Source organism: Haliotis rufescens, unplaced genomic scaffold (assembly GCF_023055435.1).
Source record: "Haliotis rufescens isolate VD_foot unplaced genomic scaffold, xgHalRufe1.0.p SCAF_8, whole genome shotgun sequence".
In the NCBI taxonomy this organism is placed as follows: domain Eukaryota; kingdom Metazoa; phylum Mollusca; class Gastropoda; order Lepetellida; family Haliotidae; genus Haliotis; species Haliotis rufescens.
This window is the reverse complement of record NW_025964372.1, coordinates 34,527,773-34,545,063: the sequence shown is the minus strand read 5'-3', so window position 1 is coordinate 34,545,063 and position 17,291 is coordinate 34,527,773. Positions and strand designations below refer to the sequence as shown.

At 40.6% G+C, this 17,291-nt stretch overlaps 1 protein-coding gene across 1 annotated transcript in view; it reads left to right on the top strand.

Annotated features, from left to right (window-relative positions):
• Positions 1-16,942, top strand: part of LOC124141837 (sodium- and chloride-dependent glycine transporter 2-like) — a 46,607-nt gene extending 29,665 nt beyond the window's left edge. Inside the window, exons 2-15 of the mRNA XM_046509986.2 lie at positions 122-341; positions 2,933-3,064; positions 3,334-3,522; positions 5,517-5,631; positions 6,319-6,451; positions 6,664-6,798; positions 7,050-7,153; positions 7,776-7,900; positions 13,822-13,934; positions 14,502-14,630; positions 14,889-14,988; positions 15,454-15,554; positions 15,839-16,006; positions 16,508-16,942. Of these exons, the coding sequence (XP_046365942.1) occupies positions 143-341; positions 2,933-3,064; positions 3,334-3,522; positions 5,517-5,631; positions 6,319-6,451; positions 6,664-6,798; positions 7,050-7,153; positions 7,776-7,900; positions 13,822-13,934; positions 14,502-14,630; positions 14,889-14,988; positions 15,454-15,554; positions 15,839-16,006; positions 16,508-16,645 (1,881 nt within the window). The 5' untranslated portion in view covers positions 122-142 and the 3' untranslated portion in view covers positions 16,646-16,942. The remainder of the gene's footprint in view (positions 1-121; positions 342-2,932; positions 3,065-3,333; positions 3,523-5,516; positions 5,632-6,318; positions 6,452-6,663; positions 6,799-7,049; positions 7,154-7,775; positions 7,901-13,821; positions 13,935-14,501; positions 14,631-14,888; positions 14,989-15,453; positions 15,555-15,838; positions 16,007-16,507) is intronic.
• The last annotated feature ends 349 nt before the right edge of the window (positions 16,943-17,291 follow it).

Below are 17,291 nucleotides of genomic sequence, written 5' to 3'. Positions count from 1 at the left end.
GGGTTTTGACTATAAATTGAGGACTGTAAACATAGTTTCGCCTCATTTAGGCTGCTACATGACCAATGTTCATATTATTCGCTTTGTCCTCCGTATATTGTATCTATTCCTTTGATGTTAGGATTCACAGTTTGTCTCAGAAATGGAGTCCGATAAAGACCATCATGAGAGCGATCAAGACTCAGAAGAACTGATGGAATCAAACAAAAACAACGATAAAGAGAGAGGAGAGAAAGAACACTGGGCTTCGCAAATAGAGTACCTTCTCTCCATGATCGGTTTCTGTGTTGCCCTTGGTAACGTGTGGCGATTCCCCTATATCTGCAACAGGAACGGAGGAGGTAAGTACACTGTAGATTGAGGGAGGTAGTGTTGAGTCACACTGCAATCAACAAAGTTACTGCTATATTGTGGTGGCATGTGAAAAATCAAATCTTGATCCGGTTCACCAGTGAATATACCCGTGAAGATCCGGGGTAGAATAGGTCTTCAGCAACCTATGCTTGCCGTAAGAGGCGACTATCGGGATCGGGTGCTCAGGCTCGCTGACTTGGGCGATGAATGTCATCGTATCCCAATTGCTCATGATGTCAATCACTAGATTGAGAAAAATAAAAATGCCAAAAATCCGCAAATAGCATAAGGCACCACTTTAGCATCGATTTCATATATCTAAAAAGTTTTGTTGAAATATATTGAAAGGTTTTTGAATTGTGCTCCGAAAACGAAATCCGCCCCTCATGAGACCAAGTATAAATTGTTTCCATGGAAATCAAGAAAAGGAAAAATGACAAAAATCCATAAATAGCAAAAAGCAAATCTTCAGCAATTTTTGGTTGAAAAATACTGAACGGTTTTCGAGTTATGCTCCAGAAACGAAATGATTACGGACGGACGGACAGACAGACGAGGCGTCGACTGTATCACCACGCGCTATATGCCGGGGGGATAATAAAAAGAGACAAAACCCTATCCACAACCACAAAGTATCTTCGCGAAAAAGCAAAGTCCACTGCATGATTCCGACCACACCACAAGCATGTGTATATGAAACACCACCAAACAGTGACGACGCAGGGCGCTCGCGAAGAGGCTAACGCATCCCGCCTCACCGGCAAACCCGCCAAAAGCACACACAGGCAAGTCAACCGTTTACCCCCCAAAGACACTGAGCTTTTCCAAAGCCTGACCAACGCCAACACTAGCCAAGAATGTGGTCCTGGTCGTGAAGCATTGTCTACCATCTAAGTGTTTTAGCAGTGTCATAATTAAGAGGCTAAATGCATTGGCGTCACAGGCCGGGTGATTTTGTTGATTGTGTGTCCTCGTACCCCAAAGGAATGTTAGTGAGTGAGTGAGTGAGTTAATATTTAACGTCACATCGGCAATATTGCAGCCATATCGTGACGAGATAAAATTTGACTTTAACAATATATATATCTAAACTGTAAAAAATTCTGTCGACGAAGGACAGTAAAACAACTAGATTATCACAGCAAAGGAATGTTAGAGAGAATGCGTCTTTTGCAGCAGGTGTCATTTTTTATATTTATCAGTTAGACAATCAAGCTAGACGCATGGAACGTCATGTATACTCAACAACAAAGGTTCCCGTGACACCAACATTTTAGTGTATTTTTCAAACAAGTAAAGTTTGGTTTTCAATTTTGTAGTACATATATGGAATCGAGTCACAAAAACGCAACTGCTACAGAACAGCATGCATTCCATGCAAAAGTTGACTTTTATGTAAGCCCCATTGATTTCACTACCAAAGAATGGGTATAAAACATGTGCGTTAACGGGATTCCATATGCATTGTTTGGCATCGTGCTGACAACAACCACTCAGAAAAACATCAAAATGACGCAATTATTCAACATTACGAAATGCCACGCCTGTCCGAAAATGAGCGTCTGCGAGCTATTGGTATGCTTGAAGCAGGATCGAGTCAACGTGATGTTGCAAGAACATTTAACGTCCACAGAAACATCATTTGGTGTTTATGGCAACGTTGGCAACAGACGAATGCAATCAGAGACCATTCTCGGTGTGGCAGGCCACGCGTAACCAATAATCGACACGACAACTGGATTCGAACAACACACCTACGAAATCGATTCCAGCCAGGAACAGTGACTGCAAAAGAAGCATCCCTGGCCTTCGACGAATATCTTCACAAACCGTACGTCGCCGCCTCAGATTTGCAGGGATTGTCACCAGAAGACCCGCCAGACGTCCCACTTTGACAGGAAACCACCGTCAAGCACGTCTACAGTGGTGCAGACAGCGTCTACGCTTGACGGCCATGCATTTGGGACAAGTTCTATTCACTGACGAGTCTCGTTTTCACCGCAGCTACAGCGATGGACGGATTCAAGTGTACCGACGTCGAGGTGAACGTTACGTCAATCATTGTTTCATGGAAGAAGATCGATTCGGGGGCGGCAGCTTTATGGGTAGATCCGGGTAGAGATTAGTTCTTCAGCAACCAATGCTTGCCAAAAGAGACGACTAGCTGCATCGAGTGGTCAGACTTGCTGACTTGGTTGTTGCATGTCATCGTTGATCGAGGCTCATGATGTCAATCACTTCATTGTCTGCTCCAGACTCGATTATTTATAGACCTCCGTACAGAGTCTGGCGTTGAACAACAAACCAACAAAACCAGAGTGGTTGAGTTGGATTGATCTCGAATGTCAAGACATGTCACCATAATATGGTAGGAAAACCTTAAACTTATGCAGGTCTCAGACCTTTACCACTTTTGTGAAATCCATGAGCACCGTCATGGTACTGACAAACCTTGAACCATAACAAGGAAACATCTAGGGTTCGAACCCACAATCATCGGATCATGGCACGGCGACATGGAGCGCATAAAACGACGGTTCTGCCAGAACCTGTATCATATATGTCATATCTATTTTAGGGGCGTTCTTGATTCCCTTCGTCGTGTGTCTAGTGTTGTGTGGTCTGCCTCTGTACTTCCTTGAGGTGGCTCTGGGACAGTTTTCAGGAAGTAGTGCAACACATGTATGGAGTCTCTGCCCTCTGGTGAAAGGTAAGAGTCTCTAAGTACTGGCAATGACTATTATCAATGTTCATTAAGTTTGGCTGTAGGGCGGGTTGTGTACATTAACCATTGTCCCCTTGCTTAAAATAATGCAGGTCATCATGTAACGATAATGCACAAACTTCAATATAATAATGCTGGAACTGATAACCAGCAAACTTGAGAACAGAATGACCACATTTCCAGATTAGATTACAAAAGATGGTCAATTTTGCTTCTAGGGTCCTGTGACATTAAGCTCACATATTCCTCCACAGGGCTTGGTGGTGGGATGCTGATCTTCTGTTCCGGGTTTTTGATTTACTCCACAGTCATCTGTGCATGGTCTTTGTACTATGCATTCTACTCCCTGAGGACTGTCCTACCATGGACGTCCTGTACCAACCCGTGGAACACCGACGCATGTGTGACAAGTGTGAAACACCTGAACCAAGTATTCAGTGGAGGTAGGAGAATGTGGAGGTGTTGGTTTCTGAGGGAAGTGTGAGTGAGTGATTCCTTACGCAATCTTACCGCTAGTAATGGCGATTATTTATATGGATGTGTCCCTCAAAGCCAGATTACAAATAAAAAATAACAGTGTGTAGGTCACAGTAAATGTAATGCAGCCATGATCAATACCCTTTGTAAATCTATGTAAATGTTACAGTCAGTGTGCAACCATCAGACTTAGGTATCAATAAATGTTTTGAACTTTCAAGAAGTCCGGTTAATTGACAAATTACATGACTATACGAAGAAAAAGTTGAACCCCACGACGAATGTGTTTTTTGTTACTTCAAAGGCCATAATATATATCCCACATCCGGTAACAAGTAGAACATAATAGCTTATTAATAATGAATGATGAAGACAGCAGGACAAGTGGCTACTTAAATGACTCGGACCTTCGGACTTTCTACGATTGAACACTTGGGGCACAGTTCCTCTGCAAGTACCCTCAACTTTTGTATTTTGTAAACAAGTGACATACAAAGAAAATATGTTTTGAACGTGAATGGTTTTCTGTGAAAATTCAGTGGTCTTGTGGATAGAGCGCCTGCCCGGAGAGCGGAAGGTCGGGGAACACGTGCACGTCGCTATATAAGTGAGATAATCCTGAACACGACGCCAAACCCAATTTCACTTAACCTTGAAAATTCAGATGAAACAGTGAAACATGAAAAACACCCGTGAATTTCACTGAAATAAATATTTATCAATTACAACAAATGGTGTCATTACACCCGTGAATATCCGGGGTAGAATAGATATTCAGCAACCAATGCTTGCCGTAAAAGGAGACTATGCTTGTCGTAAGAGGCGACTAACTGGATCGGGTGGTCAGGCTCGCTGACTTGGTTGATGCATGTCATATCCCCATTGCGTAGATCGATGCTCGTGTTGTCCATCACTGGACTGTCTAGTCCAGACTCGATTATTTACAGACCACCGTCATATAGCTGGATTACTGCTGAGGGCGGCCTTAAACAACAACCAACCAAACGAAATAAAATATAGTGGCATTGGAATGTCAAGGATATAGCAAAAGTTTAATGCCTTGTCAAACCACCGAGTGAACGAATCCCAGTGGTGACCCTCCTTTACTCGCATCACCATGCCCAAAAATGAATATTGTACAGAATACAAGAAATGTAAGACCACTGTAGGATACAGAATACAGGATACAGAAAGCTATTTCAATATTTTGAGAATAACTAAAGCTTATATCAAAAGTGAGTGAGTGAGTTAAAATTTTACATCGCATCGGCTATATTGCAGTCATATCGCGATGAGAACAAGGTAGTTACCATAATTAAAGACCTGTCGACGAAGAACAGTAAACCAGTCAGATAAATAACACAGTTTAGGTATAAAACAAACACAAGCAATAATAAAACATAGAATTTTTCCGTAGATTAGTTCCTATAAATTAACACCAGGCTATAGACCACTAGCAACCAAAGTTAGATCACCTAACTGGGAATCATGGGGACTTACAGTGCATTTGCTTCCTGGGTGATTCCCGGCAGGATTTATGCCATCACTTTGGTGAGTGTAATGCTAAACCAATATTAAAAAAGGGAAGCACAATCAATACATTAAAACACTAGTTGATATTATAAACTTCAACATAGATGAAATTACGTGCCACTGTCAGGGGGACAATACTAATATCCAGACGTGCATGAACTCTGTCGCTATGTTATGATTTTTAGTGTGTTTAGCTGTTAACAGAATACCTTTGTGTGCCTAGAAGAAAGTTCATGTACCATTTTCTGATGTCACATGGCATAGCTCAGGTGGATTAGGTGCTTATAACGTCCCCAAGCGACATTAGTGAATCAGTAAATTGGAATGAAGCGAAATGTACGTGTCTCAACTGGTATGACATCCCTCAGCTTCATGCCTGCCTCTATTAGCGATATCAACTGGTAATCTGTATTTCTCATCTCCACAGTTGCAAACACATCCAGCCAGTTCAGTCAATCGGACAACAATACCATCTCCAACACATCCTTTGTCATTGAAGGTTGGAAAAACGGATCTGTTACTGCAGCAGAAGAATTTTGGCAGTATGTGGATTTATTAAGTGTTTGCTATATATGTCCCTATATATTTCACTTTAGAATGTCAGCCAAACAAAAGCTTTTGGGAAATTCTCCCCCATCAGAATGAATGAGTGAGTGAGTGAGTGAGTGAGTGAGTGAGTGAGTGGGTTTAATTAAAGTCACGTCGGCAATATTTCAGCCATAATGTGACTTGAACGAGTTGGACAAGATTAATAAAAAACTGTCGACGAAAGACAAGAGAATAACTAGCAATATATCACAGATTGACGTAAAACTAGTTGTAGAACATTAAAACTATTTGATCAGTTGGATACGACACAATATAAAAATGGGGCTATAGATCACCAGCAACAAGGTTAAAGTCACCATACTAGTGACCAAGGGGACTTACGGTACCTCTGCTACCTGCATGGTTCCCCAGCAGGATTTACACCTTTACCCAAGTTACTGGTGATTGTTGCAAGTTTAGCCAGAGATTAAAATCAACAAATATTCTGCAGTTAAAATGGAGGTAGATATAAAACTTTGAAAGAGGTGGTCTTACATACCATCAGAATGAGAGTTGAGTAGTATGAATTGCTGGTAGTCTATGGTACCTCAGAATTCAAGTCAACAAGTCTAGTACGAAGCGTTGGTGACATATTCCACCTTTCAAATTATAATTAATTCATTTGTATGTATTTCTTGTAGATACAAAGCGCTTGCCATAACGAGGGGTCTGGAGTATCTCGGCCCAATCAAAATGGAGTTAGCACTTTGTCTACTTGCGTCGTGGGTTGTCGTCTTTCTATGCATTGTCAAAGGTGTTCGGTCTGTTGGAAAGGTTGGAACATTTTGCTTAGAAGTTACGAACGAAATCTACAAGTTACAAAGTAAAACTTCATATCCGTTCGGATCGTGATACTTGAATTTAAGAAGAACGGTGTATTTAGTCTAAATTAAAGTTTTATATTTGAAATAGTTAAAATTTACTGTTATATGATGATATCTGACGTCACCCACGGCTGAATCATGTGGCTCTTGCCCTCGTTTTAGGCTGTCTATGTGACAGCTACATTGCCCTACGTCATCCTGATTGTTCTGTTGGTACGTGGCCTGACTCTCCCTGGAGGAACAGATGGAGCTCTCTTTTACATCACTCCAAACTTCAGTAAACTTCTGGACATACAGGTACGACGATAAGCAATTACATCCAAAAGGCGTGTGGTTCAAAGATGTTAAAGCGCATACGACGCTATAAAAACGGATATACGAATTGCGTAAATGTTGACTTATGGCAGGAGATATCCGAAGCTTGGAATTAAAACTTATGCAGGTCACAAGATATCAATAAATCAGCAGAAAGTATAAGCAGATGGTGGAACATATAATGACATTATCACAAATGTTTCTATTTCACATAGTGTTCTCTTATTCATCAGGTGTGGCTTGAGGCGTGTCTCCAGGTGTTCTACTCCCTGGGTCCGGCCTGGGGTTGTATCATAACCATGTCGAGTTACAACAAATTCAATACAAACTGTCTCAGGTAAGTGAAAAACGTTTTGCGCCAGTGATATACTCACACTCGTAATCGCGATCCTTTGTAAGTTTGTTGTTTCACGTCTCACTGAGAACAAACTGTAACCCTTCTTGGGGTTTCAAGAGTATACGCTAATTAATCGTTGCAGTTATGGTTTATGGAATGATTGCACGCGTTGAACATGACATTTCCATATGCATATCTAATAAGTAAAAAGTAAACTTCGGCAACAGCTTCTTTGTTAAAACCTTTTTGTTTTATTGTTTTGTTGTTTCCCACCCCACTCCGCAATGACACTGGAGTCAGACAAACCAGTGATTGATATTATGAGCAGCCTCACTCGCTGTCGGGGTACGATGACCAATCAAGCCACAGAATCACGTATTCCTGGTGTAAATTAAACACAAAAATGCTCTTGTTTGGGTTTTGCCAATCTGAGCAGAAATTCTGACTCGTGTGCATAAAAGAAATAGATCAGCAAGGAGGGATCCCGATTGGTGCCCATGGGATGGCTATTGCTTGCCTAAATACTCAATCCCTATATGTTACATAGATGAATGGACATTTTACTTGTTCCAATTGTCTTTTTTATCAAGCAATTTATGTGATGGTATGTTTGTGAATTCAGGAATGCTGTACTTTGCACATTTGTGTGTGAAGGAACCAGCATGTTTGCTGGTCTTGTAATCTTCTCAATTCTTGGATTCATGGCACATGAAGCTGATGTACCGATAATGGATGTCGTTTCATCAGGTACGCATACTCTAACGCTATATAATGACTGACGTATTTACCTACCAATAGTAACTAATTGCAAGTCTTTATATTGTCAAAGATTGATAGTTTAGAATTTATCATCATTTCCCTTTCTTTGACTTTAATAAATGATAACATATTTTAAAATCTTTATTTATTTGCCGGCCATTAAATAGTTTGTGCTTCAAGACAAACAATTATTTTCGGGAGTTCTTGGTTGTGTGTAAATCTAAAGGAAAGATTATTTTCTGGAACAAATATCCCATAGAATTGTCAGTGTTACACATAAGGTTATAATATTCATTCGTCCTGCCATAACATGTTGGAATGCAGTATGTAAATACAGTAGACACTGTGTGATCCGACATCTGTCTAATCCGACCAAACGTTTGGTCCTGCACAGCCCCTCATGATATCATCTGAAATGTCTGTTCCGTATTCCGACATTCATGGTCCCTTGAGCAAATCCACTCTGTGTAATATGACAACAACAAAAGCGCAACCTTCAATAAACACTCAATTGTTGTATTGACTTCGTATTCTTAAGTGATGACGTTTACTTGAAGTTTAGTATGTATATTTAGTACATAATCTTTTATAAACACTCAGTTTATGTTTACCAAGGATCAAGCTACAATGAACCAATTACGTTTTCATGCTTCGTGCAACTCGAGGTTTAATCGTTATTTTTTTCCGGAATTGATAGGCTGAATTACAGACTGAGTGAACCATTGAGGGTGCACTCAGCTGTGAAACTAATCCGAGATACTGACCCGCCCCGAGCACCTTCCGATTGCAGTCTGCGGAATATATACTGACCCGCAAAAGAAACGTCACCCCAAGTAACATTGTATGAAAAGTAGTCATTTAAATATCTGGGTAATTTTGGTCAAAGTTTCTAAAAATTAACATTACCTTGTCCGTAGAAATGAAATATGATGATAAAAAACAACGCAGATGGCAATAAAACCGATCGCCCAAACGCATCACGGCAATGGCCATAGTAACCCGATGCACGTGAGTTCCGTGCAAATTGAAATGCACATGCGTTGCCCCATTTCTTGCCCTATAAAAATCCACCCCGATCGGATAACATTCATTCGTTATTGAATTGCTACCACATACCAAGATTGCCAAGAAATCAGCGACACCAAGCCCTTGGATGATTGCAACCTGGACAAACCGCCCGGCAAGTAGCCATTGCATTTCAAGTCCACGTAAGGACCATATACAGACTCCAGCAACGGTACCAGGCCACCAACACTAAAGATGACCGACCACGTAGTGGAAGATCAAGGGTCACCACCCGACGTCAGGATCGTCAGATAATAAGACAGCACCTTCAAGATCAAGGGTCACCACCCGACGTCAGGATCGTCAGATAATAAGACGGCACCTTCAAGATCGCTTTGTTAATGCTGCGGAAACTGCTCTACAGACCATGGGGACACACCAGCAACACATTAGTGCGGACACCGTGCGTCGACCATTGACGAGCAGACACCTCCACTGTCACAGGCCACCCATTCTGACACCACGTCATCGCCGGGACCGTCTTCAGTGGGCAACACAGTACCAGCTTTGACGAGACCCGCAGTGGAGACGAGAGCCGTTACTGAATCTCAACAGCAGATGGCAGAGACGCCGTTGGGAACGTTATTCGGATGCTTGTGTTGTTGAAAGAGACTTGTGGGGTGGTCCGAGCATCATGGTATGGGGTGAAATTGGTCTTGCACAGAGGTTCGTCCCTGTGGTCTTCCAGAACATCGGTCCAGGGAGAGGCAATGGTGTCACAGCAGCTCGGTACATTAATCAAGTCTTGAGACCACACGCCATACCTCATTTGGCACGTCGCCGCAACCACGAGTTTCAGCATGATAACGCCCGTGCCCACACTGCGAGAGCAACAAGAGACTTCCTCAAGCAGAATGGCATCAGAACCATTTAGTCCCGATTTTAGTTCCATTGAGCACCTGTGGGACGAGATTCAAAGAAGGCTGAATGAAGTCCGACCAAGGCCGACAACTGCAGCTGAACTGCGTCAGGCGTTCCTCAGAGTGTGGGCTCAAGTACCTACGGCCTTAATCAAACGCCTCATCCATTCAATGTATCGACGTTGCCCGGCAATCATCAATGCACATGGCGAACACACGAAATACTGACTTGTGATGCCATTTTCTCAGAGACTAGTGTTTAACTTTAAGAACATTTGACACTTTAATTTCAACCTTTATGATCAGTTTTGCCAAGTTTAATCTTTTTAATATGTCTCAAAGTATGTTTTCAGTGTTTGGACAAATGAGGTTTCTCATTTCTCCATCCATGGTGACGTTTCTTTTGCGGTTCAGTATATATACCTCTTCACCAAGATATCATAAATACAACATAATGATGAATCCACTCTAATAATGCTCTCTCTATCAAGCCTCCGCTATCACCATATACACTATCCGGTTGATATTTTGGGGGAACGGCTGTCCAAGTCGTCTATGGCACCGCCATACGCTGGGCAAAATTGCGTCCTTAAGCGTGTCAGGAACCTATGATCTGGGTTCGAATCCTAGATCAGCTCGAACAATGTGTTGGTTTGTCAGCACCATATGATCGTGCGTTTCACCTAAGAGATAAACGTCTAGGAACTGCATAAAAATACTTCGACTGATGTGGAACTTACATACCCTCTTATGGGGACAATTATTTTACGCTACTTCAACCTCCCCCGAGAGTACCGCCACTAACAATCTAAGTTATTAATTAGCACTACCAATTTTTAAAACAATACAGTAAATACATCACAATTTATGAATAAGTTCTATTTCTTTTAACAATCATAAAGCGTTCGCTCGTCACGCCGAAGACCCGGGTTCGATTCCCGACATGGGTACAATGTGTAAAGCCCATTTCTGGTGTCCCCCGCCGTGATATTGCTGGAATATTGCTAAAAGCGGCGTAAAACAATACTCACTAACTCACTTTAACAAACATAGCATTAAATGAGAACTAACTTTACTATAAAGGTCCTTGACCGTTTTTGCGCTGAAATATTTATCCCTTGTGATGGAAAAATCAATAAGTCAAGCAGGACATGCTTGACCGTGATTCTTTCATCACAAGGGATACAAAACGGAGGAGCCTCACCTTTTAATAAATACTCATGTGTTTATCTCACCACTTCTTCTGCATTAGGTCTTTGATATAGGATCTAATAACAGGTTTATAGTCACTGTATGGTAGTAGAAGTGGTGTCACAGATTTGTGTTGCTACCAGTGATACCAACATGGCTTAATAACCAACAAAAGATGATGTCATATTGGCCAGTAGCAAGATCATTAATTAATTCGAGAATTTGGATAAAAAGTGGATGTTTATAAGACACATGATAATCTGAAAGATAATGAATTGTTTATGTTTAGATTGGTTATTTATTAAGGCAAACGGCCTCGCAATCCAAAGTCATGTAAATCTTTTAAAATACTATGCTTCCATGTGGTGTCATATGCTTTTTTTAAATCGAAAAAGAATGCTGAATGTTGTTTGTTCACAATGGCATTCTTAACGAATGACTCCAATCTAACTAAATGGTCAATGGTACTGCGATTTTTACGGAATCCACATTGAATATTTGTGATTAAATTATGTTAATCTATTATTGACAATGCGTTCCATGGTTTCTTAGACCACACAACTTATACAGCACCTTCGCCCTCAGCACTGCTATTGCTTTCGGTCCTCGACTATTTAAGGTCTGGTGTTGGTTATGATAACGTAGCTCTGCATTTGATGCTACTGACCACAACAAACTTCTGAATCCTTGAGGATTTTGGTATGCATGATCATGCTCTAGGCAGGTCCGTGTCTGATATGTCACTTTGATTTTTTATGGTCATTTTTCCTGTCCAGTACATTTCAGCTGATAGAGTAGTGAAATACCCTCCTGACTGGTGCACTCTAATCAATTATATAAACAATCTTGTTCAAAACACAGCTGCTAGGATTGTCTCATACTGTAGCAAGTATCATCACATCACCCCAGTCCTTTACTACTTACACTGGCTTCCGGTGGCACGGGTGGCACAGTCGTCTAAGGGGCCGTGTTTCGCTGTGCAGAGTTGCTTCACTGGGGCACGCCAGAAACCTAGGATCGTGGGTCCTGTTTCTAGGTTTGTCAGCACCATACCCGTGTTCGTGGGTTTCACCTGAAGAGGTAAACGTCTGAGACTTGCATCACTTCGAGCTTTCTTCCGACATTTTGCTGACACGCTGTTATATAACCGTAATACTGTTAAAAGCGGCGTTAAAACCAACTCACTCACTCACTCACTCACTCACTCACTCACTCACTACACTGACTTCCAGTTCGTCAGAGTATATGTTACATTCTCTGTCCCCTCCACTGATGCTTATACAACGATGCTCTAGAATATTTGTGTAACTAGTTTACTAGATACACAACGATCCTATTTTCGAATAAATGTATCCATAGGACGACCCCGATTTGTAATTGTGTTCAGCTTTAACCTCGCGGTTGTCTATTGAAAATGGACCCGCTGACACAACCTCATTGCCAACGAGACCCGTGAAGATCCGGTGTAGAATAGGTCTCCAGCAACCCATGCTTGTCGTAAAAGACGACTATGCTAGTCGTAAGCTTGCTGACTTGGTTGATGCACGTCATCGTATCTCAACTGCGTGGTTCGATGCTGATGATGTCAAGCACTGGACTGTCTAGTCCAGACTCGACTATTTACAGACCGTCGTCATATAGCTGTAATATTGCTGAGTGCGACGGTAAACAACATGAAACTGAAACTGAAACATTGCCAACGAGGTCTTCATCAACCCATGCTTGCCATAAAAGCGACTATGCTTGTCGTGTGAGGCGACTAACGGGATCAGGTGGTCAGGTTCGCTGACCTGGTTGAAGCATGTCATCGATCCCAATTGCGAAGGTCGATGCTCATGATATCAATCACTGGATTGTCTCGCCCAGACTCTATAATGTACTGCGCGGCGACTACATTGGGCAACCTGTTTGCCGTCGGTTGCGCCCCTGTAATTATTGATTTTTTAAAGGAAATTGAGTTGTTTGAAAAAATGTGCTTCTTATGTAAAAAGATATGAATGTTTTAAACTTGGTAGATTAAATTAGCAACTGTAATTGTTAGTGGCAGTATCCTTGTAGGGGGTTAAGGTACTGTAAATTATTGTCTCCCTGAGAGGATAAGTAAGTTTCACATCATTCAAAGTAGATTTAGGCCTACCATGATTTTAATCGTAGTATATTTGTTAGATTTAATTTATGGCTAAACCTGCATACAATCGCTAGCAGCTGAAGGGATGGTGTAAATCCTGCTAGGGCCCATGCAGGTAGCAAAAGTACTGTAAAGTCCCCATGGACCCTAGCGTGGTGATCTACCTTCAGTGGTTGCAATTAGCGATCAATGGCCTGTTTTTATCATGTATTGTGTATCGTTACATCTTTTTATATCTGTGATAGTCTAGTTTGTTTTACTGTCCTTTGTTGACAGGTTTATATATTGTCAAAATGTCTTTATTATTGATGTATAAATTGATCTCGTCACTTTATGGCTGAAATATTGCCGTTGTGACGTTAAATCTTAACTCACTCACTCACTCTAATCTACAGACCGCCGTCATAGAGCTGGAATATTGCTGAGTGCGGCGTAAAACAACAAACAAACAAACAAACCACCCATGAATACTGCCGTAGCATAGTGTGATAGGCTATTTACATTTATACATTTATGTATTCATACGCAATGGTTTTGTGTGACTTTTAAGTTATCTGTTGGAATTAGATAACTCATTTAGACTGTATTTTGACCAATCAGAATCAAGAATTATGCAGTGGTGGAATAGCAAGGTTATCCACGCTAAAACATGTTGCATGTTCTAGGACCTGGATTGGGCTTTGTGATCTACCCAGAAGTCCTTGCACAACTCCCGCTTCCTCAGCTGTGGAGTTTCATCTTCTTTATCATGCTCATCATGCTGGCACTGGATTCCATTGTGAGTATTTTTGTTATAATCACTAGACATACTTTTTATGCTGTGCTAGGAGCGTAGTTTTGCTAGCTCTAGTTTAGGGAAAAGTAAAGAGAGTCTTGTGCACATAATTGACGAGAATAGATATGTTTCCTTTTGTTGTGATATTGCAAACATTGACCAGAACTGTGTTAGCAGGTATATACTCAATCCAAGGAAGTTTCCAAATAGACAGAATTACAAAAATACCCACTAAGCCTAGACTCAAAACCATGGCTTCGATACCAGTTGTCTGAGACTGACATTTCAACTATTACTAAACTGCATTGTAAAGTAACTGTGCTCTGCAATCTGATTGGCATTTGTAATTGGGCTGGATCCCGGAAATGTCTTGATGCATATCATTTTTATGTCAATCCCAAACTTAAAAATTCGTGACATTGACACCACACCAATTAAATATTGACGGCTGAGTTCTCTTTTTCCTCATTATATTTACCAGACGGGGTCAATATCACGGAAGCATTGTATCATGGCGTTTTGGGATTCCAGATGTCACCAGTCTTATATCGCATGTTATCTTATTTCCAGTTCTCTGCAGCTGAAACTGTGATAACCGCTATCGTAGATGAGTTCCGTTTCTTGTTGAAGTGGAGAATGTTGGTGACAGCCGTCTATTGTTCAGTGTCCTTCCTAGCTGGCCTTGTTTTGACGACTGAGGTTTGTTACTAGTATAGTATACAAACCTATCTGAATGTTTACGCTAACGACGCATGGTATGATATATTCTACTTAATATGATCAATTGAGGGGAAAACCTACCTTTAATTTTTGGGGCGGTTGGGTAGCTTAACTTAAATGTTACTTCAAACACTTTACTTGAGACATGAATACAATGTCTGAAGCCCTTTATTTGATATATGATAACTTTCATGAGATGGTACACTATTGTCATGGTTCTTTTTCCCTTACTTTCAGGGAGGTGTATACGTTTTTCAGTTATTAGACTGGTACCTCTTCTCTATTTTCCTCATATTCTGTGGTTTTATGGAGTGTGTAGTAGTTTCCTGGATCTATGGTAAGTGCTGCGGACTTAAAAGTATGTAAAATGAATTCATCAATGCTTAATATATGCCATCTCTAGACAGCGATACTGTCAGACTCTCGCCTTCAGTGCACCGCTGGTAACGCGTTCCTCAAACATTATGAACTGAAACATCTAGAAAATTGCATTAATGTCTAATGTAACAATACACACTTTATTTATGAATATAACGAACACTGGTTTGCAACCAACACATAGTTTTAAAGCTACGTTAAGACCCCTTCTAAAGGATATTCCGTGATATGAAAGATTCCCTATCATTGTTGATTTAAAGAGGCATCTCTGCATATGTTCATTACAACCAGATCAGCTTAATATGACCCTTCTCCATGTCTAATCTCTTAGTCTAAATTTCCAGGCACAGATGTAATATTCATAACATTTCTAAACCGTGTGTGACGTGATAGCTGGGTGTATGATATACGGTTCATATTCAAGGTGTGGATCGCTTCAGCGATGACATTCAGATGATGATTGGCAGACCAGCGCCTCTGTTCTTCAAGATCACGTGGTGTTATGTTACACCAGCCATGCTCCTGGTTAGATTTTGCCAGTTTGATAACGTCATGATGCCACATGATAAATGAAGCATGAACAAAAACCCTTGTCCTTGTTAGCAAATTGTTTGTGACTGAAATATTACCAACGAGAAGGATTACCTTCATCACATGTATCACATAGTCCTAAGCTTAGTCCTAAGTCTCTTTCTGCAAACGATGTTAACAGTCAAGCTCAGACTCATTGATTATTTAAAGCATACTGTAATACCTGAAATTATGAAAGCAGAAGAACTTATATTTCAAGAAATTATTTATATTTTCAGACAACCCTAATTGTCACCTTGACTCAGTACAAACCTCCAACATATGGGAAGTATGTCTTCCCGGACTACGCTTCAGCCATTGGTTGGTGTATAGCAGCCATACCAATGATGCCAGTCTGCTTGATGATGGTTGTCGCTATTGCCCAGGGAAAGGGGGACATTCGGCAGGTAACTAGCACAGTATTTTCACAACGTGTTTTTATGTTTTCTCAAATATGGTTGAATACTAGATAGTTGATATAAAAACCAAACAAAGAGCACTTATAATAATCATTTCACGAGCATAATGGCATTGATACTGACATAAAAATGATGATCGATGTAATTTCGATAGTGTTAACTTCTTGACAGGGTTTCAATATAATAATCTACAATTTATCTACACCTAATGATAAAGATTCAGAAGATTCAAGTGTGCATGCAGTTGATTGTAATGGCACCGTATCATAATCTTTATGACACTCGTTTCATAAAATCAATATGACACGCGTTTCATAAAATCAATATAACACGCGTCGAGATTTTAATCTCCATATATGTGTGGGGGAATTTAGTCGCATCCTACGACAAGCTATAGTGTGCTGGAGATCTACTCTACTGGGTTTCCACCGAGTGCAGTGTCTTTTATTTTATGCATGCAAATTCATAATACTGATTATTGTATTTCAGAGGATAAAGACGTCCTTAGAACCAGATGCAGCATGGGGACCCAGTAATGCCCATTATCGCACGTGTTACTTAAAGAAACGAAAACGACCCAAGTCACTGAAACGCGTCTTTATTTCTTCAGTGTCATGTCGATCGTAGACGGATAGAGTATTGAGAAGATACTGTTCTTAAGATTACGAATTAGAAGGTGAATTTTACATGAACAAATGTTCAAAATCGTAAACTCAAACGTAAGGTAATGCCAGCCAGTGTCCAAATTGTCACATATTACCTAGTTTTAAAATTATTCCTGTACGCATTCTTTCTTACATGCCTTTCTCCAAAATTATATGATCATCTTAGATAATATCTTTGAGTTGAAGTGCCAGTATTTTATGACATTTTATACCATTATCTCATGTATCAAATATAATTTGACTTTAACTCCCAAATGAATAAAAAACACCTTTTATAATTTTTAAACTTGTATCTGGTGGATCTGGTCTAGTTTAAAATAATTGGTCACATTAACTGGAATTTCTTATGTGAGTGTGTGAGTTAAATTTAACGTCACATCGGCAATATTTCAGCCATATCGTGACGAAACAAAATCTGACATTTACATCATCCCTTCAGCTGTTGGCGATGGCTGACAAATTTAGCCAAACATTAAAATAACACATATGCTGCGAATAAAAACGTGGAAGAAATAAATATACTTTGAAAGACGTGGTCTTACATACCCTCTCAGGGGGACACTACTTTAACCCCCTTCGAGGCTATAGCCACTAACAATCTCAGTTAC